Below are 25,379 nucleotides of genomic sequence, written 5' to 3'. Positions count from 1 at the left end.
TGGGGCCCACAGACCTTTACTGAAGGGAGCATTGTGCCCATGCTGCCAGGAACCAGGGAGCTTAAATTCAGCAGGACTGGTGAGGCAAAGGTAATAGTCAGAAATGGCCTTGGACTGTGGGGGAAATGGAGTAGTTACACTACACTGGACAATGGCTTGAGGAAGGAGAAACCTTTCTGAACCTGCTGCTGCTGCTAAGTCGCTTCAGTCGTGTTCGACTCTGTGCGACCCCATAGACCGCAGCCCACCAGGCTCCCCTGTCCCTGGGATTCTCCAGGCAAGAACACTGGAGTGGGTTGCCACTTCCTTCTCCAATGCATGAAAGTGAAAAGTGAAAGGGAAATCGCTCAGTCGTGTCTGACTCTTAGCAACCCCATGGACTGCAGCCTACCAGGCTCCTCCGCGCATGAGATTTTCCAGGCAAGAGTACTGGAGTGGGTTGCCATTTCCTTCTCCGTTTCTGAACCTAGTGGAAGGTAAAAATGGAACCAGGAAACCTGTTGGAGGACCCTCTTCCAAACTGCATTAGGGTAAGTAGTTAAAACCGGGTCAAGAAGCATGGTGGTGCAGAGCGACCCTGTACAAGAACACCTGGCTGAAGAACCAGGGAGGTATAAAACCAGTCCGCCTTCTGCTGGCCAGGCTTTGTGCCCCAGGACAAAGGAGTGCCTCTGTCTAATTTATCGAGATCACCATCTTCTTGCCCAGGGGTGTTCCCCTGGGAGCAGGCACTTTTTCTCATCTGCCCAATAGTGTCGTGAGCCGTCAGCATTTCCTACCTCTTTGGAAGCTTGGCGATTCTTAATCAACACTTACTATCTCCTGTTGAGTTGGGTTTGCGTTCCTTTTTAGCCTTGATTGTGGGGAAGGCCCGGGAGGACTACTCAGGTTCTAAACTGGCTATTTTATCCTAAAGTGGGGGTAAGGCAAGCACTCCAGAGCCTTGACAAGGAGGCAGATTTGGCTTAATACAACAATCTGAGTAGTCCCTAGAACAGAGAATTAGCCCAAGACAGAAGGGCTCTTCAAGGGATGCTGATAGGGATTAGTTGCGTATCAGTAGAAAGTAGGACCAGATGTCTTTAAAAGGCCCTTCCAGTTCCAATGCCATGTGAATCTACTTGTTATGCTCCAACCAGGACGGTCCTTAAAATAGTCAGGCAGAACAAGAGATGAGATTTTCAGTGCTGATTCTGTGCTGAATGACTTTAGGGCAGCACATAGTCTTCACTTCCCTATGTACACAAGTGATTTCACAACTCTTGGCAAAAACAGTGCTTATAAAAATAGTACGTTTATTGGTTAAAAAGAATACTGTATTTGCAAAGTACCTTCCTTCAAGGATTTTCAAATAAATTTGCAACATGTCATTTTATTCATCCACACAGCAGGAACATTGGAAATGAGAAAACAGAACAAAGTATGGCTTCTGATACGTTATACAACCAGTGCAACCAGTTCCTCATTCTGGTGGCCCTGGGAAGGCAGAGGGGCCATTCACTCTCTTCCCTTCTGGCATCACTCCACCTCCTGGGGAAATCTGGGGTGGGTGCCTGTGGTTTCTTGGTCATATGATTCCTCAGGGACAGGATAGGAATTCAATGAGGGAACTTAAAAGGTTTCAGATAACTGTCAACATTCCATGATGCTCCTCCCCAAAGAAGGCTCAGAGGTAGGAAAGCCACCTGTCCTTACTCTTCTGTCTGCAAAAGGCTGCATTTACATTTGCGAACCAGTTGGGGACCCCACCTTACCACCAACAGACGGTGCCACATGCACAGTAAGCTGGATACCCACCACTCCAAAGGGTTTCTTCCAGTTTCGTGGGCTAATCTCTGCATGGCAGTGCCCCTGGGAGTGGACCAGTGGAGATGGAATGTCCCTTTAAGGCTTGTCCAGAGACAGAAGCATTTCTTATTGCCCACACTGGTCCCACTGGCTGGTTTCCTACTCTCATTCAGGACAAAAAGCTTTACGTTCTCCTTTTCCCATCTTGTATTACATTCTTCAAAGACTTCCATCCTTGCCAGCTGGCTGGAACTCAAGTGTTAGTGTTTACTCTCGCACAGGCCCAACCCCCTGCAAACCCAGCTTCCTTCTATTAGTAACATCACCCACTGTGGCCCAGGACACACAATGCCTTAACATCCAAGGCTTAGCCTCAGTAAATGAAGAACGCTTCATTCTGGATGAACGTGAAATATGCTTATTAGGCTCCCAGACTTTTTTTTTCCCAGGCGGCTGAGATTATATCTAATCAAAAAAGTGCTGATCCTGAAGCAATCTGCCAGAAAGTTAGTCTAATGCTGCAGCCAGTGCACAAAACAGCAGGGACAGTCCTCTTTGAGGCAGCTCTAGGGCCTCTGGGAAATGCCCTGGAAACTGCTCCTTGAGGGCAAGGCACCAACAACTGGAAATAGCTGAAAAGACATCAAGAGGCAAGTCCAGTAAATATACTAGAGAGTATGACACCATCTTGGACTGCAGTGAGGGGCGAGAAGCAATGAGCGGAGCTCTAAGGCTGTCGATGGGCTGAGAGCTGTCAGTAGAGAAGCGTTTCGGACACCTCAGGAGCCATAGCAGCATCACCACCACTAGGCCTGCCCTGAAGGCCAGCCTCTCATTTAAGTACCAGGCTTAGTACTTCCTGTAGTTGTGCAGCGTAAACTAGCTAACAGTTAGAATGCTTTCTTGGGTGGAAGATATTTTATATGCACTGGATTAGCAAAGCGCCTCAACAACAGGTTTACACATGAGATGTTCCCATCAGTCTCTTACCTGAGAGTGTGAGGATTACACAGTCAACACACAGAAGGACAGAATTGGTACATGATTCTCACAACACAGGGCTGGAAGCTAAACTCTAGAGCTCATGCCCCCATGGACTTGTTTCTAAATTCTATAATAAATCCAGGAAAACAGGCCATCCAGCTATGAGAAGACAAACCCAAAAAAGTATTTCCAGACTAGGAAGCCTAAGAGTTTTGGTGAAATCCTATGTCCAAGTCAGAAAATCAGCTGAAGAGCTGCAAGACTAAAACGCCTGGTGCTCTGAGCTGCAGGAAGACAGGGGACAGAGTATGGCGCAGTCTCCTTGACCTGGGCGGCTCTGGAGGGTAGTTAACCTTAAGAGTCAAAAGGCACTTCCAGCCTGGCCGAATGGGGGCAGACTTGCTGAAAGAGAACTGAGCCCAGGACCGGCTAGTTTAAGGCATTGACTTTGGGCCAGCTCTGCGAGTCAGGATCATGCTGGTCCTTGTCTGCCTTCACAACCAGGCCCTTCTAATTTATCCACCTCACTCATCTTCCCAGCAAGCTGTGACTTGCTGCATTTTAATAATGTAGTTGAAGTACACTGCCCCGTTTCTGAGCTGGTAGATTTTCAGGGCTGTAGGGCACAAACAAAAATGCCCTTAGATGTCCTTTACGAGAAAAGTTGCTGAGAGGGACCAGCCAGACTGATCTTGAGACCCTGAGGTGAAACCTCTGGGGCAGGAGGAGTGTTGGTCTGAAGAAGTCCCAGTGCTCATGGGCTCACTTAAATCCCATACTTCAAGTCACTGAGTTTAGGCCCATTTGCTGGAAAACCAGAGGCTTGGAACCGTCGTGTACGGGACGGCTGGTGGATTTCTCAGACCTTAGTCCAACCCTCGTTAGGAAGAATGTTCGCTTCAGTGAAAGCAGTGATTTCCTGGTATCTTTAGTATTAGGGTGTCTTAGGAGTTTTATATACTCTTGGGAGGTAGCACGGGAGAGAGAAGAGAGCAGGGGAAGGGAAGATGAAAGAGGCTTGCTTAGCTCCCTCCAGGACACTTTTCAGGCTCCCCTCCTTTTCCCAACTAGGGCTCCTAGTGAAAGAGGAACTGTTAGTTGCTAAGTCTTGTCTGACTCTTTTACGACCCCATGGACTGTAACCTGCCAGGATCCTCTGTCCGTGGAATTCTCCAGGCAAGAATACTGGAGTAGGTTGCCATTCCCTTCTTCAGGGGATCTTCCTGACCCAGGGAATTGAATCCGGGTTTCCTGCATTGCAGGCGGATTCTTTACTGTCTAAGCCCTAGGGCTCCAAACAGGCAATAATTGCTCATTTTGATTTTGCCTTTGTACGTACATTCAAGACTGTTAAATCACATTTGGAAACACAGTTTCTGGCTTGTTTTGATAGTTCTCCTTTAGCCTGAGCACAGATGGCCTGTTCACAGCTAGGGATCAGGTGGGAAGCTGGAATTATGTAGTCCTAGCCCAGGAGGTTTTGTGGCAAAAAATCCTCACAGTTGAGTTCTGGCATCATCTTTCGAGACTGGGCGAAGTGATGGAGCATGGGAGAAACCTGCAAAAGCCATGTAAGGGGAGGGAGACATGCTTGCAAGTAGGCATCAAAGGAGGTCTCCCTTGACTGGTATCAGAATTACTGGGAGAGCTTGCCAGAAAGGCAGAGGCCAGAACCTCCACATCCAAAATCCTTAGCAGCTAAAGGTGGGAGGTCGGGGTGGGGGTGGGGAATGGATGCGACTGATGCATTGGGAGACAAGATGAATGAAAGAAGAGAACAAAGAAACGCCAGAAAAGATCTCGGAAACGCAGACATAGAAGTGAACAGGAGGTACAGAAGTAAGGAGCTATAAAATAGCAAACAGGGCTCAAAGAGCTGGGTGGAGTAGCAGCGGCCAGGTGCCCTGGGGAACGTGACCTTGGTGAGAAAGCAGCACTTTGGCACAGGGTTTCATAAACCCAACTCTCCCCGGAGTCTTTGCTTCCACAAAACCAAGCTAACCAAACAAAATTCTCAAATTTTCAGAATATTAGGCTGGTCAAATGGGCCAACATAGAAGAAAAAATGGCTACGAGGGAGATGGCCAGGTCCAGTCCCTGTGACACCCTTTTCCTGTGGATGGGGGTACAGGGGTGTCTTGAGATCAGCTCAGACTGGTCCCTGCACCCCCAAACTAGGGATGGCTCCCTGGGCAGCGACTCCAGTCTGTTCAGTGTCGGCTCTGGCGCTTTGCAATCTCCTCCTGGATGCGCAACTTGAGGGCCTCTCGCATGAGTGGCTCCAGAGGCGTGTGAGCTGACACCTCCTCGCTCACCCTTCCTGGATCATCATCCTACGTGGAGGAAGAGTCAGGAAGCTCAGGGCCCAGCCTCTTCTGGAAAGGTGGCCTGCCCTGTCCCTAGACAACACTCTCACAGATCTCTGTGGGACTCACAACTTCTTGCCAGTGCCTGCCATTGCCCAGGTGTCCCCTTAATAGTGATTCTCGACCATGGGCCATGTGCCCTTCCCATCGCCCACTGAGAAGCACTGTGTGATGGGAGTGCCTTGTGCTCAAAAGCATCGCCCAGCAGTTTGTGCTCCCATGTGGGACAGATACTTCCCACCAGTCCCTGAGGAAAACAGTGGCTCCGGGTGTCACAGTGATTTCCACCACGGCCCAGGACCCTCAGGCTGCAGCTGTTTCCACCAGGCGTACCTGATACACGATAACTGAGGTGATGTCTCCGCTGTCCGCCTCATACTCTAAGCAGAAAAGCTGATGGCCAGGAGGCTCTGGCTCAGAGCTGCCACTACTGCTGCTTTCACCGGACTCCTCACAGTCTGGGTTGCTTGGGTGGGTAGAGCCATCTGGAGGGATGAACCAGAATGAGAGGGAAGAAAGGAAGGCTTCTGGAACCCTTGCCCAGAGATGATACAGGAAAACAGACTGTAAAGAAAACCCCAGACTTCTCTGGTGATCCAGTGGTTGGGAATCTGTCTGCCAAAGCAGGGGACAACAGGTTCGATCCTTGGTCTGGGAAGATCCCACATGCCTCAGGCCAACTAAGCCTGTGCACTCTAGAACATAACTACTGAGCCCTGTGTTCTACAGTCCGAGCCCCAAAACAAAAGAAGTTACTGTAATAAAAAGCCAAAGCATTGCAAGTAGAGAGGAGCCCCTGCTCACTGGAACTAGAGAAAGTCCGTGGGCAGCAACGAAGACCCAGCACAGCCAAAAATAAATAAAATTAAAAAAAGAAAAAAGCTGAATTTAGGGGGAAAAAAAAGCACCAGTCTTCTCATGGACCCAGAATGTGTGTGTGAAATGTGCCGCCTATCAGGGATTTTATTCACCTTTGCACCTCTGCACAGTCACATCACACAGGAGGTACACAACACACATCTGTCTACAGTGTTGGAAGGTGGTAGAGAGGTGGACTGTGCTCTCCCTGGGTTCAAATCCAGGCTCTGCCATTTACTTCCTTGAGATTTCAGGCAAGTTGCTGAACCTCTCTGTATCCGTTTTGCAGACTGTGAAACACAAATGATAATGGTTCCCATCTTATGGGGTCCTCTGAAAGCTAAATGAATGAAATGTATACAACCTCTAAAGGCACTCTTAGGGAAGATCAACAAATTTAGCATCATATGTTATCTACTGTAATTGCTGGGTCGAAATGAAGCTGGGGAAAAAAGGCCATTAAGTTGGTTTGGGCTTCATTCCACAAGTATGTCCTTGTCGCCTAGAGCAGCGCCAAACTTTTTTTCTGTTAGGTGACGGGAATACGAAAATAGTGTGGTGGAGAGGAAGCGAAAGACAACTTCTCGCCGACTCCCAGCTTTGTCCGGTAATAGTGATGCTTAACTTGAGCCCTCTCTGTTCTACGGGGAGAACCACTAGCGGCGATTGGGGACCATCGAGGTTGCTGTTCCGAGAAGGGACGAGGTGAACTGAGCCTTGGAGGCTAAGAAGTAGCTTTTTCCCATATAGGAAAGAAGAGTGCACTGAGGCTGAGCCAGGGCCAAAAGAGCGCGCGGGCTCGAGGAAGCAGGCGGGTGGGCGGCCTCACCTCGGTGTCGCGGCAGGTACACTTGCAGATCGGGCTTTCGGGGCCGAGTGGGCGCAGGCGTGTGCCGCCTCCTCGCCTTCTCCTTGGCCGCCTGCTTCACCTTCTTGTCGTAGTCGTCCCTGCGGGGAGCCGAGCGGGAGTCAGGGACGGCCGGGTCAGGCCAGGCCGGGGCTGGCGCCGGTGGCGCGGGGCGGGGCGGTACCGGGCGAGCTGGTTCCGTCGGATGTGGTGCACGAAGCCGTGGCTCATGTCCAGTCGCCCTCCAGGCTTGCAGCAGAGTCCCGACCCGGGACTTGGCGCCGCTTCCATCTTAACCCCTGTGCGCGGAGCCGCCGCCGTCCCTGCCTAAAGGCCCCCAACGGTCACCCTCCCGCCCCGAGAGCTCAGCACCGCCCCTCGCTCGACTTTCGGCCACTAGCCGTGACGTCGGGAAAAGGAGGGCAGGGCCGAGCTTCTCTGTGCGCAGAGTTCCAGGCACCGGCGGGGCGGGGCGGAGCGGAGGGACGCGGCGGGGCGGAGGGGCGGAGGGGCGGAGGGGCGGAGGGGCGGAGGGGCGGAGGGGCGGAGGGGCGGAGGGGCGGGGCGGAGGGGCGGGGCGGACGAAAATACTACAAGCTCAACTTCCTCTTCCTGGCCGGGGTTTTCCTTTTGTGACATTATCAATAGGAAAACAGGATTTAGGCTTAGTGGAGAAGGCAATGGCACCCCACTCCAGTACTCTTGCCTGGAAAATCCCATGGACGGAGGAGCCTGGAAGGGTGCAGTCCATAGGGTCGCTGAGGGTCGGACACGACTGAGCGACTTCACTTTCACTTTTCACTTTCATGCATTGGAGAAGGAAATGGCAACCCACTCCAGTGTTCTTGCCTGGAGAATCCTAGGGACGGGGGAGCCTGGGTGGGCTGTCGTCTATGGGGTCGCACAGAGTCGAACACGACTGAAGCGACTTAGCAGCAGCAGCAGCTGATACATCAGAAAATCCAGAAAAACGCAAAGCACCCATCACACCACTCAGAATTCGCTGTGGAGCCTTCCCTTCCTTTTTCTTCTGCTGGAATGTGTGACACTATCACCAGCCGTGCCTCAGTTTACTCATTTGTAAGTGGGGGCACTGACAGCAGCTACCTTCAAAGAGATCCTGAGGAGGCGAGTGCCCAGGGTGGGCACACAGCGGCGCCCTGGCCGCGCAGCCCAGCCTCTGGCCCTCCAGGAGACCACCAGCGGCGGCCACCCCTCCCATCCCGCCCAACGCCGACTTCGTACTTTCCCGCCACCCGGTTCATCTTGTCGCTCACCGGACGGGTGTCTTAACTCTCCCCGTGGGTGGCCCTGGGGCCTTTCAAATACCTGAGCCTGTGTCATTTTTGGATCCTCTTTAAAAATAGACAAAACTGGGAGTTCATGAGTAGAACAGGGACAGACTGGTACATCCACACAGTGGAATGCTGCTGAGTTGAAGTGAGTTGTTATATACCCAACAAGGTACCCAACAAGGTGGATGAATCGCAAAACAAATAGGCGGAGCAAAACAGGCCAGGGATTAAAAAGAGGACTCGCTGTGTCCTTCCGTTTATATAAAACTCTAGAAAGTGACACTGATCTGTAGCAACAGAAAGCAGATCAATGGTCAGGGCAGGAAAACACTTTTGTTGAATGGTGACTAAATTCATTTTATATAAGTAAATATATATATTTGGCTGCACCGAATCTTAATTGTGACATGTGGGATCTAGTTCCCTGACCAGGGAGTCAAACCCAGGCCCCCTGCTTTGAAAGCTGAATCTTAGCCACTGGATCACCAGAGAAATCCCTAGTTCATTATTTTGATCGTGGTGGTGGTTTCAGAGTGTATACATATCTCCATCAATATTCAGCAAAATGTACAACAAAGCTAGTGGAGGTGATGGAATTCCACTTGAGCTATTTCAAATCCTGAAAGATGATGCTGTGAAAGTGCTGCACTCAATATGCCAGCAAATTTGGAAAACTCAGCAGTGGCCACAGGACTGGAAAAGGTCAGTTTTCATTCCAATCCCAAAAAAGGCAATGCCAAAGAATGCTCAAACTACCACACAATTGCACTCATCTCACATGCTAGTAAAGTAATGCTCAAAATTCTCCAAGCCAGGCTTCAGCAATATGTGAACGGTGAACTTCCAGATGTTCAAGCTGGTTTAGGAAAGGCAGAGGAACCAGAGATCAAATTGCCAACATCCGCTGGATCATCGAAAAAGCAAGAGAGTTCCAGAAAAACATCTATTTCTGCTTTATTGACTATGCTGAAGCCTTTGACTGTGTGGATCACAATAAACTGTGGAAAATTCTGAAAGAGATGGGAATACCAGACCACCTGACCTGCTTCTTGAGAAACCTCTATGCAGGTCAGGAAGCAGCAGTTAGAACTGGACATGGAACAACAGACTGGTTCCAAATAGGAAAAGGAGTACGTCAAGGCTGTATATTGTCACCCTGTTTATTTAACTTATATGCAGATTACATCATGAGAAACGCTGGGCTGGATGAAGCACAAGCTGGAATCAAGATTGCCAGGAGAAATATCAATAACCTCAGATATGCAGATGACACCACCCTTATGGCAGAAAGTGAAGAAGAACTAAAGTGCCTCTTGATGAAAGTGAAAGTGGAGAGTGAAACAGTTGGCTTAAAACTCAACATTCAGAAAACTAAGATCATGGCATCCTGTCCCATCACTTCATGGCAAATAGACAGGGAAACAGTGGAAACAGTGGCTGACTTTATTTTTCTGGGCTCCAAAATCACTGCAGATGGTGACTGCAGCCATGAAATTAAAAGATGCTTACTCATTAGAAGGAAAGTTATGACCAACCTAGACAGCATATTCAAAAGCAGAGACATTACTTTGCCAACAGAGGTCCATCTAGTCAGGGCTATGGTTTTTCCTGTGGTCATGTATGGATGTGAGAGTTGGACTGTGAAGAAGGTTGAGCGCCGAAGAATTGATGCTTTTGAACTGTGGTGTTGGCGAAGACTCTTGAGAGTCCCTTGGACTGCAAGGAGGTCCAACCAGTCCATCCTAAAGGAGATCAGTCCTGGGTGTTCATTGGTAGGACTGATACTGAAGCTGAAACTCCAGTACTTTGCCACCTGATGCAAAGATCTGACTCGTTTGAAAAGACCCTGATGCTGGGAAAGATTGAAGGTGGGAGGAGAAGAGGACGACAGAGGATGAGATGGTTGGATGGCATCACGGACTCAATGGACGTGGGTTTGGGTGGACTCCGGGAGTTGGTGATGGACAGGGAGGCCTGGCGTGCTGCGGTTCATGGGGTCGCAAAGAGTCGGACACGACTGAGCGACTGAACTGAACACTTTAAACGCGCTTTTTATTGTATATCACACCTTAGTAGAACTGTAAAGTAGTTCAGGGTTGTGGAAGGTTGTGGAAAGTCAAAGGTCCTGAAGCTTCGGCTTCATTGGCTCCACTCTCTAGTTTCTCTCTGCTCGTCATTCGCATTTTTCTGTGATTCCTGTAAATGTGGAATTAGAGTCGCCAGGTTGCTTCAAGAAGGGTATGACGGGAACGTCGCCTGGTTCTGTGCAGGGGTGTTGATCTTTGAGGCGCGGAGACTGGAGACGACCTCCCAATTCTGGTTTCGGGACAAAAAGTGTCTTGAAGACACAAGAGGTCCAACGGCAGCTTCTGTTATCCAGAAATCCCGTCAGTAAAAGGTTCTTACCTCTTTAAACCGGAAAAGGGTAAAGTGCAGTAGATCCGCCTACCGGTCCCCGATGCGCACGCAGCAGCAAAGAAGCCACAAAAGGCAGTACTTCCCCGAAGTTCTCTGCGGCGTGATTTGTCCCCGTCGGCGACTCGTAGAGATCCTTGGCGTCCATAACAGCACCGCTTCTGATTGGCTGCTTGCCGCGCGCTCGGTCTTGTCTGGAGGCTGCGCCCGGCGACTCGGCCGGTAGTGGCGATGTCCAGCCGGTCCAAGCGGGATTCTCGCGGTTCCACCCGCGGGAAGCGCGAGTCCGAGTCGCGGAGCAGCTCGGCTCGCGTCAAACGGGAACGAGATCGGGAGCGGGAGCCCGAGGCGCCGAGCGCCCGGGGCAGCCCAGTGCGCGTGAAGCGGGAGGTCGAGCCGGCGGGCGCGCGCGAGGCCCCGACGCCGGTAGTCCCGGTGGTGCGGGTGAAGCGGGAGCGCGAGGCCGACGAGGACTCGGAACCTGAGCGGGAGGTGCGAGGTGCGCGGGGCCGGGCGCGGGCTCCTCTCTCGCGTTCTTCTTTTTCTCTGTCCAACCTTCTCTCCCCGCGGGAAAGTCATACTTTACACGCGATCCTGCTCGACTCGATTGCTTTTTAATGAGGACTGCTTTTTACTAGTCTTGGTAATCGTAGCTCTAATGTTTCTAGCAACTTTAATAATAACAGCAGCTTTCCCTTATCGGATGCTTAGCTTTGGGGCCAGGCTCGTTGTTTTACAGGTGTTACCTCCTTGAGTTTTTACAAAACACCTGAGGAATAAGCCCTGCTGTAATTCCTGAAATCAGACCGTTCAGAGTGGAGAGCCTGAACTCTGGGCACTTGGACTACACTGCCCTGTCACTTGGGGTTGTAGCTGCCAGGAGGTTTGGATTCTAATCCGGCCTCTGAGACTGGGTCACTGGTTTGGGAATGTGGGTTTCATGTGTCTGTCCCTCTTTAAGTCGATGGAAGGAATACTGGAATCCATGAGCTTTGAGAGCCTTGTCAGTCACTTCTGTGACTGTACCCTCTGCCTTCTGCTGGACGCATTCTGCTTTTCCTGGTAATTGCTGGAGATCTTTTGGCCCAGCCTTGGTACTCTGGAGTGTGTACACTGTTTTCCAATTTGTTGATATCTTACCAGTTACTAAGTAGGTTTCCATCACATCTGAAGCTTTTCCTGTTTAAGCTCAGTTAATCTTTTCCATATCTGAACTTAGGACTTCTGATTTGAACATGTTTCCCATATACTTGTTTTCTGGTGAGTTAGCAGGTAAACATATCACTAGGCTACACTGTAGGGGCAGTGTTCTTTGTTCCAGGATTATTCATTCTCCAAGACTATAATTCTGTCTCTGTGCCTGTTTATCTGTATAAGATTATATTCTTGGGGACTTCCCTGCTGGTCCAGTGGCTAAGACTCTACCCTCCCAATGCAGGGGACCTGGGTTTGATCCCTGGTCAGGGAACTACATGCCACTAGGTCCCACATGCCACAACTAAGAGTTTGCATGTTGCAGTGAAGATCCAAGAGCCTGCATGCCTTAACTAAGACTTGGCACATCCAAATAAATAAAAGATCTTAGTCTTATGTTAACTCTTAAATTTCTTGCTCAAGGTTTTGCATTTGACATATTTTTGTATTATGCACAAGGTGTAGGATCCCACCTTGCTCATGAAAAGTACTTGATAAATATTCTTTGAATAACCTAATAATTTCAGGATATTCTTTGGTTTCTTTTACTTATATATTCTGTCAGCCTCAGGTTTCCCTTTCTCTGAAAGAGAAGTTGTTTTTCAGATATTTTGCTTAGTTGTGGTCAGGAGATTGTTTTCTCTGGGACAGATTAGGATACCAGTTGAGGTTACTGTCTTTTTTTTTTTTTTCCTTTTATTTTTATTGTGAAATAGATCATAGGTACTAAGATAGACCAAATGTCATGCACATGTATAGTTTAAAGAAGAGTGTGGGTATATAGCCTTAAATCTACCATTTGTCAAAGATTGTGAAGGGTCTGACCCTATTTGTACACTACCAAATTAGCCTGCCACGGTTTCATGGATGCTGTTGGAAGACATTGAACTATTGGGCCTCAGACAGCATTCTGCAGCAATAACAGTAGCCAGAATATAGCATTATCATCATTTCCTGAGTCAGTTCCTGTAGTGCAGCATGATGAAAATCCATACACACAGGGAGTGGGTGCACAGGACAACAGCTCTGAACTTAGAGAACCCAAATCTTCTACAGTGGGCCTTGAGCTTGCCTCGCCTTTGCTCTGTAAGGAAACACCATCTCTGACTTCCAAGGCTGTACAAACAAACTTCACTATACCAACATCTTTGGCGAGATAGTCTGGAGGTGGTCGGTACCTCTGGTCACAGTATATGCAGAAACAGGAGAGAGCAATGCAGAATTGCCTCCTGACACTGTTGAGCTTCAGAAGTGGTGCTTAACTAGTACTTTGTTGTTGTTTAGCTGCTCAGTCGTGTCGACTCCTTGCAACCCCATGGACTGCTGCACACCAGGCTTCCCTGTCCTTCACCATCTCCCGGAGCTTGCTCAAACTCGCGTCCATTGAGTCGGTGATGCCATCCAACCATCTCATTCTCTGTTGCCCTTTTCTGCTCCTGCCCTCAGTCTTTCCCAGTATTAGGGTCTTTTCCAGTGAGTCAGCTCTTTGTATTAGGTGGTCAAAGTATTGGAGCTTCAGCATCAGTCCTTCCAATGAATATTCAGGGTTGATTTCCTTTAGGATTGACTGATTTGGTCTCCTTGCTCTCAAGGGACTCTCAAGAGTCTTCTCCAGCACCACAGTTTGAAAGCATTAATTCTTCGGCACTCAGCCTTCTTTATGGTCCAACTCTCATATCTGTACATAACTACTGGAAAAATCATAGCTTTGACTATACAGGCATTTGTCAGCAAGATGATGTCGCTCCTTTTTAATATGCTGTCTAGGTTTGTCATAGCTTTTTTCCAAGGAGCAATCATCTTTTAATTTCATGCTGCGGTCACCTTCCACAGTGATTTTTGGAACCCAAGAAACTAAAATTTGCCACCGTTTACACTTTCCCCCCATATATTTGCCATGAAGTGTTGGGACTGGATGGCATGATCTTAGTTTTTTGAATGTTGAAGTTTAAGCCGGTACCTTAGAAGGTCCAACAGGCCCCTTCCGAGTTGCATCCGCCTTCCTTGCTTGCTGGGGTAATCACTGTTCTGAAGTTTTTCTGTTTCTACTTTTATTGTTTTATAGTTTATATATATGTAAAACTATAAACTATATATTTTATATATAATAAACTATAAACTTTTATAGTTTATATATATTTACCTCATGTATTTATGAGGTAAATTATAGTTTTACCTTATATATATGCCTAAGTAGAACTGTATTTTATTTTGTATTTATTACAAATGAAATCATACTATATATAGTCTTCTGTTTTGCCCTTTTTTTTTTAACTAGTCGTATTGTTGAGGTTCATTCAGATAGATGTTCATGGCAACAAAGTATTCTATTGATGATAGTGTGTGTATGCTTAGTCCGGTCCAACTCTTTGTGACCCCATGGACTGTAGCCCACCAGGCTCCTCTGTTCATGGAGTTTTGCAGACAAGAATCCTGGAGCGGGTTGCCATTTCTTCTGTTCCCGACCCAGGGATCAAACCTGATTTCTCCCATTTTTGGTATGTGGTAGGCATTTTGCTTGTTTCCAGTTGGATCTCTTTCAAATATTGTAGCTATAAATATTTTTTAGTAAAATATTCTTGATGCACCTGTGCAAAAGTTCTCTAGGGTAGATGCAAGTTTTAATAGAAGAGAGATTGCTGGGTCAAAGGGTCTGTGTATTTTCAGCTTCAGTCTAGCTGCAGTATTTTGTAATTGTAAGAGTTTACATTCCCACCAGCAGTCTATGAGCCTTCTCATTGCTCCTCATATTTGCCAGCACTTGGAATTGCTTGATTTTGTTTTATCCTCTCTGGTAGGTGTGAAGTGGTATATTATTGTGCAAGGGAATTTGCATTTTTTTGATTATTGGTGAGGTTGAGTATCTTTTCATATTTTTGCAGGCTGTCTTCCTCATTTTCTGTTGGGTTGTCTTTTTTCAAAACTCTTCACCAGATTTCTTTATTAATTGCAAGCAATTTCTTTGTTGGTTTTATGTGTTTCAAGTATATTGCCTCAGTTTGTAGCCTGGTGGCTCAGACTAAAGAGTCCGCCTACAACGCAAAAGACCTGGCTTCGATCCCTGGGTTGGGAAGATCCCCTGGAGAAGGGAATGGCAACCCACTCCAGTATTCTTGCCTGGAAAATCCCGTGGACAGAGGGTTATAGCCCATGGGGTCGCAAAGAGTTGGACACAACTGAGCAACTAACACTTTCACTTTCTGTTAGAGTGGGCATTTTGGGGTGTTTTCAGGCTATTTGTAACAGAACTCGTCCTGATTTGTTTTTCCCATTTTTGTGTTTGTTTGTACGGTAGTTGACCCTGAGTATGGGTTTCCCATTTTCAGAGCTTTTGATGATTTTCCTTTCAGCAAAGAATGGCCGCGTGGATTCTGAGGACCGGAGGAGCCGCCACTGCCCGTACCTGGATACCATTAACAGGTGGGTAGCACACGAATGGCTGGGACAGCAGACATACAAGGGAATCTTTGTAGAAAGTTCTTTGTATTGTATGATATGTTCAGAAACTTTATCTCTTCTAAAGCTTTCTGCCCAGAAAACTGTGCTTCTTGCCAGGTTTTTTAATCTTTCCCCTCAGTTTAAACTGTCATCAGAGGGCATGTTGTTTTAGGGTGGCACATGCAGAAAGAGCTTTCAGCTTGTTTTGAATTTGTATGAGGAAAATAAAAGGATATGTGGTATCAATGGCAATCACCAACTTACTTTTTTATTGAGCACTCAGTATGTGCTCAATAAGATGATGCTATGAAAGTGCTGCACTCAATATGCCAGCAAATTTGGAAAACTCAGCAGTGGCCACAGGACTGGAAAAGGTCAGTTTTCATTCCAACTCCAAAGAAAGGCAATGCCAAAGAATGCTCAAACTACTGCACAGTTGCACTCATCTCACATGCTAGTAAAGTAATGCTCAAAATTCTCCAAGCCAGGCTTCAGCAATATGTGAACTGTGAACTTCCAGAAGTTCAAGCTGGTTTTAGAAAAGGCAGAGGAACCAGAGATCAAATTGCCAACATCCGCTGGATCATCGAAAAAGCAAGAGAGTTCCAGAAAAACATCTATTTCTGCTTTCTTGACTATGCCAAAGCCTTTGACTGTGTGGATCACAATAAACTGTGGAAAATTCTGAAAGAGATGGGAATACCAGACCACCTGACCTGCCTCTTGAGAAATCTGTTTGCATGTCAGCAAGCAACAGTTAGAACTGGACATGGAACAACAGACTGGTTCCAAATAGGAAAAGGAGTACGTCAAGGCTATATGTTGTCACCCTCCTTCTTTAACTTATATGCAGAGGACATCATGAGAAATGCTGGACTGAAAGAAACACAGGCTGAAATCAAGATTGCCGGGAGAAATATCAATTACCTCAGATATGCAGATGACACCACCCTTATGGCAGAAAGTGAAGAGGAACTAAAAAGCCTCTTGATGAAAGTGAAAGAGGAGAGTGAAAAAGTTGGCTTAAAGCTCAACATTCAGAAAATGAAGATCATGGCCTCTGGTCCCATCACTTCGTTGGAAATAGATGGGGAAACAGTGGAAATAGTGAGAGACTTTATTTTTGGGGGCTCCAAAATCACTGCAGATGGTGATTGCAGCCATGAAATTAAAAGATGCTTACTCCTTGGAAGGAAAGTTATGACCAACCTAGATAGCATATTAAAAAGCAGAGATATTACTTTGCCAACAAAGGTCCGTCTAGTCAAGGCTCTGGTTTTTCCTGTGGTCATGTATGGATGTGAGAAGTGGGTGTGAAGAAAGCTGAGCGCCGAAGAACTGATGCTTTTGAACTGTGGTGTTGGAGAAGACTCTTGAGAATCCCTTGGCTGCAAGGAGATCCAACTGGTCCATTCTAAAGGAGACCAGTCCTGGGTGTTCATGGGAAGGACTGATGTTGGAGCTGAAACTCTAATACTTTGGTCACCTCATGTGAAGAGTTCACTCATTGGAAAAGACCCTGATGCTGGGAAGGATTGGGGGCAGGAGGAATAGGGGACGACAGAGGATGATATGGTTGGATGGCATCACTGACTCGATGCACATGAGTTTGAGTGAATTCCAGGAGTTGGTGATGGACAGGGAGGCCTGGCGTGCTGCGATTCATGGGGTTGCAAAGAGTCGGACACAACTGAGCAACTGAACTGAACTGAACAGTATGTGCTAGGGCTTACCAGGTGGCTCAGTGGATAAAGAATCTTCCTGCCAGTGCAGGAGATGCAGAAGACTTGGGTTCAATCCCTGGATTAGGAAGATCTCCTGGTGGAGGAAATGGCAACCCACTCCAATATTCTTGCCTGGGAAATCCCACCGACAGAGGAGCCTGGAGTCGCAGAATCTGACATCACTGAGCACGCACACACGTGATGTGCTAGGTACTGCTCTTGATGCCTGGGATTCAGGAAAGGAAAAACAGACAAAGACATGTCCTAAAGCACAGGTGGTCATCTCATCCCAATGCATTCTTTGGTCCCCCAGATCATTATAGGATGGTTTTTTCACTTATGCTCTAGTGTAGCCTTGACTACTAGACTGTTTTTGCAACATTGGAATTGCTCTTTGCAACAGTGGAATTGTCCATGTGGTAGGCACAAACCACTTGTGGCTGTTGAGCACTTGAAATGTGGCTTGAGGAACTGAATTTTAAATTTTATTTTATTTATTTATTTATTTATTTTTTTTAGTTCTACCAGTTTATTGCTACCAACCCGTGACCCTCCACCCTCATGCACACATGCTCAGTCATGTAACCCCATGGACTGCAGCTTGCCAGGCTCCTCTGTCCATGGACTTTTCCAGGCAAGAATACTGGAGTGGGTTGCCATTTCCTTCTCCATAAATTTTATTTTAATTATTTTACATCAATAGCTGTGTGTGGCTAGTGGCCCCTTTAGTGGGCAGTGCAGCTTTCCAGGGACCATTAACGATTAATTAGAGTTGATGCTTGAGAAGGAAAACCCTTGCCACCTGTGGATTTAGTAGAGGTAACTTTTTTTAAATCACTTAACTTGCCTGGTACTCACCGTGACTTTGCACTTGAACAGATCTTTTTGTAGGTATTCCTCTAAAATTCTTCAGGCTTCTGACTTTTTTTAATGGACAAAAATAAAATTTTCTTTTATGAAAGGGGTTATTCACTCTTTTTGTGTCCTTTATTTTATGTCTTTTACTTTGGAATGTTGTTGGTGTCCTGTTACTTTAGTCCTACTTGTGGCTTTTCCTCCAGAGAAAGTAATGGGAGATTCTCAACTTGTTGTGGATACTCGAAGAGGGTCATTGGTAGAGATACCTTTGCACTACTCTGGGGGTTGGTGGGTTGGGGCACTATATTAAATGTCTAGGTGAAATTGTTAGTTGCTCAGTTGTGTCTGACTCTTTGCTACCCCATGGACTGTAGCCCACTAGCTTCTCTGTCTATGGAATTCTCCAGGCAAGAATACTGGAGTGGGTAGCCATTCCCTTCTCCAGGGAATCTTTCCAATCCAGGGATTGAACCCCGGTCTCTTGCACTGCAGGCAGATTCTTTACCATCTGAGCCGCTAGGAAAGCCCGAATGTCTAAGTAAGGAAGAGTTAACGTTCCCCACAATTTGCATGTGATTGTTGACCTGTTCTTGGAAGGATGCTGCATGACGCTGGGGAGCATGGAGCCAGCGGTGCTGCTTTACTCAGGTGCTCACCTGGGCAGCCATCACCGTTAACTGTTTCTGTTTTGTTTTCATCCTCTTAGGAGTGTGCTGGACTTCGACTTTGAGAAATTGTGTTCCATCTCCCTCTCCCACATCAATGCATATGCTTGTCTGGTGTGTGGCAAGTACTTTCAAGGTAAATAAATATTTTGTATTGTGTTTTCAGCACTAGCCACAGGTCTGTGGGTTTTTGTTGTGTTTTTTTTTTTTTTTAAGAGAGTAAGTTGCTGTTAAGAGTCATGTCTAATAAATTTTTATCTTTGTTCCCAGGAAATTGGAATACTCTTAGAAAATCCATAGGAGGTTCTCTATTTATCAGAATCTGAACACATGTGAAAGGGAGAAAGATCTCACCCCATGTGAGACTGTGTGGGAAATCTCAGAAGCTCTAGTTTTATTATTATTTTTTTAAGATGGTGGCTTTCTCTGCCTAATGCTGGTTGTCGCCAGTGAAGGAGCACAGGCAAGACCACTGAAGCCCTGCTGTCTCCAGCCCCACTGCCTCTGGCCCTGCTGCTATTTATTTAACTTTTCTGTTTGGTTGTTTGGCCTGTGAACCGACCGCGGGGAAGAGCTCTGGGATTGGCTGGCCCCTGGTGCTGACTGGCTCTGGGTTTTTGAATCTCTGATATTTTTCTATACTCAATGTCTTTTTCTGAGAATCCTTTTACTGTCAGGAATTTTTTCATTCTGTCCTTTTCTGAAAATTAACTGTATTCAGTTTATTCAGACCAAGCTAGTGCTATTTGCACAGTATAGTGGTGGATTTAGAAGAAATGTAAAGTACATTCCTTGCTCTTATAAGGATCTTATAAATAGTCAAGGGTAACACATAAAACAATCAACAAACTCTCTTAAGACCATAAAGATTACTGCTGGCCCGTGTGGCACTGAGTGTAAATAAATAAGGATAATAGGAGTTGAAATATGCAAAGATCACTGTTAGCTGGAATGTTTGTGTCAAGTTCATGAAGGAGGTGAAGGAGGAACTTGTTCTCTGTATGCAGGATATACAGAGTTTGAATGGGTAAAGGGTGAAATATTCTAGAAAGGAGTGGTAACATGAACAAAGGTTACGTAGATATGAGATTGTCATGAATGTGGGCAGCTGGAAAATTAGGACTAAGTGATGATGGGGACACGTACATATGTGTATGTACGTGTATTATTTGTAATATATACATGCATATCCCTAGTTTCTGATAGCACATGAAACTAGCTTGTATACATACACACATACATACTCACATATATACGTACACATATGCACATACAGATACCCACACGTTTTCCATATTTGTGTATATGAAATTAGTCCCCCTATGTTTTATGCTATCTAGAGAATAAAGTGCTGTTCTTTCTTGCTAACTTGTATGATGAGAGGAGTTCATGCGGAGATGAATTTTCAGGAATGGTTTAGTACTTTGTTTTTGCTGATATTAACATGTTCTGATACAAAATGAAGAAGGGAAAATTATACATGATCTGTGTGCTTCTGGAGTTTATGCTTCTCTCACAGCGTTTCCTCCTTCCTGCAGGCCGGGGTTTGAAGTCTCATGCCTACATTCACAGTGTCCAGTTTAGTCACCATGTCTTCCTCAACCTCCACACCCTCAAGTTTTACTGCCTCCCTGACAACTATGAGATCATTGATTCCTCACTAGAGGACATCACGGTGCGTGTCCAAGAGGGTTGGTTTGGAACTAGTTCTCCTGGGAGCTACCCCAGGGCTCCTGGGGGTCTTCCCCACTCAAGGTCAGGAAAGAGTCTCAGTCCTTTGGACTTGGAGAATCTCCTTTCCCTCTGGGAGGAACCAGGGAAACAGAAGAAAGAGGTCACGTGTGCTCGGTCTCATAGTCGTATCTGACTCTCTGGGACCCCATGGACTGCAGCCCACCAGGCTCCTCTGTCCATGGGGTTATCCAGGCAGGAATACTGGAGTGGGTTGCCATTTCCTCCTCCAGGGGATCTTCCTGACCCAGGGCTCAATCCTACTTCTTCTGCATTAGCAGGCAGATTCTTGACCACTGAGCCGCCTGGGTAGCCCCACAATTCGTAGTCATGGCCCATGGTCTGCAGCTTAGCTATTGTTTCTGTTTTTAGTTAGGACTGAAGAAATAGGGCTCCTTTGTAATTGGGGTGAAAGCATTTTTATGAAATAAATTACCCTTCCACACTTTGGTGTAGTGATGTGAATTGAGCCTGGGGTAGCCAGGTTTAGGACAGAGATTTATACCAGCTCACAGCTCCTTTTGGACTTTCCAGGTGGCCCTAGTGGTAAAGAACCTGCCTGCCTATGCAGAAGACTAAGAGACACGGATTTGATCCCTGGGTGGGGAGGATTCCATGGAGAAGGGCATAGCAATCCATTCCAGTATTCTTGCCTGGAGAATCCCCATGGACAGAGGAGCCTGGTGGGCTATAGTCCATAGAGTCGCAAAGAGTTGGACACAACTGAAGTGACTTAGCACACATGCAGGGCTCCTTTTGACATGATGTGGCCAAAATGGCCAGCATGTTCCACCTGCAGGCTCCAATTTGTGCCTTATGCCAGGAGTCCCTGCACCTAAGTGGGGAGCCTGGGAAGTCCTCTTGGGCTTTGATTACTGTTGGAACTGTTGATTATTGTTTTCCTTTTCAGCAAGTGGCTGCATGTTCAGTAGAGTGAAATGTTCTATTTAAGGAAAGCTTGGTGTTCAGAGTGTTTGAAACACTACTTACCCCACTTCCATAAGTTTCATAGTCCTCTTAAAATTGAAGTTTTAAGTGGTTATGCACAGAGGGAGAAACTGAAAGGAATTCAAGCTTTTTTTTTAAATTCAAGCTTTCACAGTGAGTCAGTGGTGACTTCCCTGGTGGTCCAGTGGTTAAGACTATGCCTTCCAATGCAGAGGATGCACGTTCGATCCCTGGTCTGGGAGCTGGGATCCCACATGCCTCGCAGCCAAAAAACCAAAACGTAAAATAGAAACAAAGTGAGTCAGTGGTGCCCTCTGACCAGCCTGTGACCTAATGACCCTCATAGCTGTAGGACTGGGAAGGGTCTGATCCTGCCCCTCCAGTCACAGGGAATCACAGCATTGCAGACCTCCACAGAGAGGGAGAACGACATTCCTGCTTACGCAGCAGCCCACGTGCTGACCCTGCGTGAGCTCCTACCTGGGACTCAGACTTGTGCCGCCTGCAGACTTGAGTATCCTGCAGTTTCTCACTGTTGTTTGTTATGGGGTTGGCCAGACATGCTCTCTAAGGGAAGGCCTGGGACTTGGTGATTTTGGGTTTTTGATAATCACCTGTTTATAGATGAGCAGTGTGTAGTGGGCCTGTTCCATGTCACCTCCGTCCTTAGGCCTACTGTTGGGAACTCTTTGGGTGGCTGTTTATGGTAAAGTATTTTTTGCTTTTGCAAAAATTGCTGTTGCAGATATGTCTTGTCAGCTCTATAGATTGTCCTGAAACAACTTGGAATTTTCTTTTGTTTTGCAGTATGTGTTGAAGCCCACTTTCACAAAGCAGCAGATTGCTAACTTGGACAAGCAAGCCAAGTTATCCCGGGCATATGATGGCACCACTTACCTGCCAGGTATCGTGGGCCTGAATAACATAAAGGCCAATGACTACGCCAATGCCGTCCTTCAGGTAGGGTAGGATGGGATGGGAACTGTGCGGGAGGGGGCAACCCAGGAATACTGAAGGTCAGCCAGGAAATGACTGCTTTCTGGTGGAGTCTAGTGGTCCTCAGATCCTGATTCTTTGCTGGAAACTCTGCTGGCCTATTTGTTCTGCACCAAGCAGAACACTCCTGTGTCTGCTTGAGGGCTGCTGGTAAATGGTGGGCCTGTTTCAGCCTCTGGAGTGTACAGGGAGTGGAATCTGCATGTAGCCTGGAGGACCCAAAAAGAGGCACATGTGCTAGGTGATGCTTTTCTTCCATGGTGTAGATGTTCACTGTGTTGGCTCTGAGGTGTCTGTCCTGCCCCTGTGTGTAAACCCTGAAATGAGAAAAGCAGAAAGCCAAAGTTGTCCTGTTTGCAATTAAGTTTTGCTTTAAAAAAAAATTACATGAGTAATAGTGTACATTGTAGAAAATATTGATAAGCGTAAATAAGAAAATTAACAGTAATTCTGCTTCACTCAAAAAAAAATGATTACTATAAACAAATTGCGGAGAGTGGGGAAGAAAGATACAGAAAGTGTAACAGGAGAACTTTATTCCTTTCCCTAGTGCTCTGCCCTGGGATAGTTAACAGTATAGAAAGCTCCAGAACTATTCTAAACACACACACAGCACACTCACATGCACACACAGGCACAATGTCATGTGGCAATATTATGGTTTATTTTGTTATTCCTCAATTGATAGATAAAATTTCACTTGTCTCAGGGTTTTTTGTTACCAGTGTTGCAGTGTGTATCCATCTTGCACTTTTTGTGACCCTCTTATATTTTGTTTTATTTCTTTTCTAGACTTTTCAAATACTTGGATTTTTAATCTAGAAAGTAACATAGTATATGTGTATATCTTTGTATATATTTTAACTTAAAAGCCTATTGTGAGATCAATAAATGTTCTTGTGCAGCATCCTTAATGATTACACATCATTCTGTTTTGTTGAATTTGATTCATTCAACCTTCACTTCTTGTATTAATGCACTGTGAGCCTTGATTCTAGGCTATAGGGGAGTTGTTGCGGTTTATGAACCCACCAGCCACAGAAAAGGCTGCTGTTTTTTTTTTTTTAATTGAAGTGATGAAAGTGAAAGTGGAGAGTGAAAAAGTTGGCTTAAAGCTCAACATTCAGAAAACGAAGATCACGGCATCCGGTCCCACCACTTCATGGGAAATAGATGGGGAAACAGTGGAAACAGTGTCAGACTTTATTTTTCTGGGCTCCAAAATCATTACAGATGGTGACTGTAGCCATGAAATTAAAAGACGCTTACTCCTTGGAAGCAAAGTTATGACCAACTTAGATAGCATATCCAAAAGCAGAGACATTACTTTGCCAGCAAAGTTTCCTCTAGTCAAGGCTATGGTTTTTCCAGTGGTCATGTATGGATGTGAGAGTTGGACTGTGAAGAAGGCTGAGCACCAAAGAATTGACGCTTTTGAACTGTGGTGCTGGAGAAGACTCTTGAGAGTCCCTTGGACTGCAAGGAGAGCCAACCAGTCCATTCCGAAGGAGATCAGCCCTGGGATTTCTCTGGAAGGAATGATGCTAAAGCTGCAACTCCAGTACTTTGGCCACCTCATGCGAAGAGTTGACTCATTGGAAAAGACTCTGATGCTGGGAGGGATTGGGGGCAGGAGGAGAAGGGGACGACAGAGGATGAGATGGCTGGATGGCATCACTGACTCGATGGACGTGAGTCTGAGTGAACTCCGGGAGTTGGTGATGGACAGGGAGGCCTGGTGTGCTGCGATTCATGGGGTCGCAAAGAGTCGGACACGACTGAGTGACTGATCTGATCTGATCTGATAGTTGACTTACAGTGTTGTGTTAGTTTCTGATAAACAGCAAAGTGAATTAGTTATAGATATGTATTTTCCTCTTCATATTCTTTTCTCTTATGATTTACTATAGGATATTGAATATAGTTCCCTGTGCTATACAGTAGGACCTTGTTGTTTATTTTATATATAGTAATTTTTATTTGCTAATCCAAAATTCTAATTTATCCCTTTTGGTAACCATAAATTTATTTTCTGTGTCAGTGAATCTGTTTCATAGATAAATTGTGTTGTGTATTAGATTCCACATGTAAGTGATGTCATATGGTATTTTTCTCTTTCTGGCTTTACTTAGTATGATAATCTCTAGGTCCATCCATGCTGCTGCAAATGGCATTGTTTCATTCTTTTTTTTTTTTTTTTTAAACGGCTGAGTAGTATTCTGTGTGTGTGTCACATCTTTATTCATCTGTCAATGAACATTCAGGTTGTTTCCGTATCTTGGCTATTGTATATAGTGTTTTCATGTATATTAGGTGCATGTATGCCCAGGAGTGGAGTTGCTGGATCTTATGGTAACTCTGTTTTTAGATTTTTCAGGAACCTTCATGCTGTTCTCCTTAGTCGCTACACCAGTTTATTGATACATTCCTACCAGCAGTGTAGGAGGATTCCCAAAGGGGTGTTGCATTGTCACTGTTACCGTTAAAAAAAGTTCTTCCATTTTGATAGGTATCTCCATCTTAACTTACTTTTAAAAATTCATTTCTAAAGTTGATTCTTATATTTTCTCATGAGTTGTGGGCCTTATGTGCTCATCTTTCTATTAGTGTTACACTATATTGAGTTTTAAAAGTATGTATATATTTATATGTATATGTGTGTGTGTTGCACGTATTCTAGTTCTCATTTGGTTGGCCTTTAAACTTTGTGTATGGTGTTTTTGCATAAAGAATTGGGTAAAACATTGCAAAAACATATCTCTGAGTTTTGCTGTCTGCCGTTTGTGTCATGCCTGGTCCCTTGTTGTTTGGTTGCTAAGTTGTGTCCCACTCCTTGTGACCCCATGAACTGCAGCATGCCAGGCTTCTCTGTCCTTCACCATCTCCCGGAGCTTGCTCAAACATGCCCATTGAGTCGGTGATGCCATCCGATCGTCTCGTCCTCTGTTGTCCACTTCTCTTCCTACCTTCTATCTTTCCCAGCATCAGGGTCTTTTCCAGTGAGTCGGCTCTTTGCATCAGGTGGCCAGAGTACTGTAGCTTTAGCTTTAGCATCAGTCCTTCCAATGAATATTCACGGTTGATTTCCTTTAGGATGGACTGGTTGAATCTCCTTACAGTCACTCTCAGAAGTCTTCTCCAGTACTGCAGTTTGAAAGCATCAGTTCTTCGGCGCTCAGCCTTCTTTATGGTCCAACTCTCACATCCATACATGACTACTGGAAAAAAATTATAGCTATGACTATACAGACCTTTGTCAGCAAAATGATACC

The 25,379-nt window shown here is 46.1% G+C and overlaps 2 protein-coding genes and 1 long non-coding RNA gene across 3 annotated transcripts in view; 1 reads left to right on the top strand and 2 right to left on the bottom strand.

The window, feature by feature from the left end:
* Positions 1-1,274: 1,274 nt before the first annotated feature.
* C11H2orf68 (chromosome 11 C2orf68 homolog) lies at positions 1,275-7,313 on the bottom strand. The gene is made up of 4 exons (XM_027555541.1): positions 7,028-7,313; positions 6,826-6,944; positions 5,472-5,623; positions 1,275-5,105 (listed from the first exon to the last, which is right to left on the bottom strand). Exons 1-4 carry the CDS (start codon positions 7,132-7,134, stop codon positions 4,983-4,985), a joined length of 501 nt encoding a protein of 166 aa, XP_027411342.1. The 5' UTR covers positions 7,135-7,313; the 3' UTR covers positions 1,275-4,982.
* A 2,856-nt stretch (positions 7,314-10,169) lies between these two features.
* On the bottom strand, positions 10,170-10,781 carry LOC113901316. The gene is made up of 2 exons (XR_003513387.1): positions 10,545-10,781; positions 10,170-10,454 (listed from the first exon to the last, which is right to left on the bottom strand). It is a non-coding gene; the product is annotated as an uncharacterized LOC113901316 (long non-coding RNA).
* USP39 (ubiquitin specific peptidase 39) overlaps positions 10,711-25,379 on the top strand; it is a 36,610-nt gene continuing 21,941 nt past the window's right edge. Inside the window, exons 1-5 of the mRNA XM_027555537.1 lie at positions 10,711-11,052; positions 15,098-15,167; positions 18,474-18,568; positions 19,971-20,107; positions 21,919-22,071. Of these exons, the coding sequence (XP_027411338.1) occupies positions 10,785-11,052; positions 15,098-15,167; positions 18,474-18,568; positions 19,971-20,107; positions 21,919-22,071 (723 nt within the window). The 5' untranslated portion in view covers positions 10,711-10,784. The remainder of the gene's footprint in view (positions 11,053-15,097; positions 15,168-18,473; positions 18,569-19,970; positions 20,108-21,918; positions 22,072-25,379) is intronic.

This window comes from Bos indicus x Bos taurus, chromosome 11 (assembly GCF_003369695.1).
Source record: "Bos indicus x Bos taurus breed Angus x Brahman F1 hybrid chromosome 11, Bos_hybrid_MaternalHap_v2.0, whole genome shotgun sequence".
NCBI classification, from domain to species: domain Eukaryota; kingdom Metazoa; phylum Chordata; class Mammalia; order Artiodactyla; family Bovidae; genus Bos; species Bos indicus x Bos taurus.
Note: the sequence above shows the minus strand (reverse complement) of the source record. Positions and strands in the feature narration are given on the sequence as shown.

Bases quoted from the DNA above. Each gene is read 5' to 3' on its own strand.
- C11H2orf68 (XM_027555541.1), bottom strand. From the start codon at position 7,134: ATGGAAGCGGCGCCAAGTCCCGGGTCGGGACTCTGCTGCAAGCCTGGA. The intron at 6,945-7,027 runs GTACCGCCCCGC...GGCTCCCCGCAG, and splicing joins CGACGGAACCAGCTCGCCCG to GGACGACTACGACAAGAAGG. The intron at 5,106-5,471 runs GTACGCCTGGTG...TCCTCCACGTAG, and splicing joins CCTCAGTTATCGTGTATCAG to GATGATGATCCAGGAAGGGT.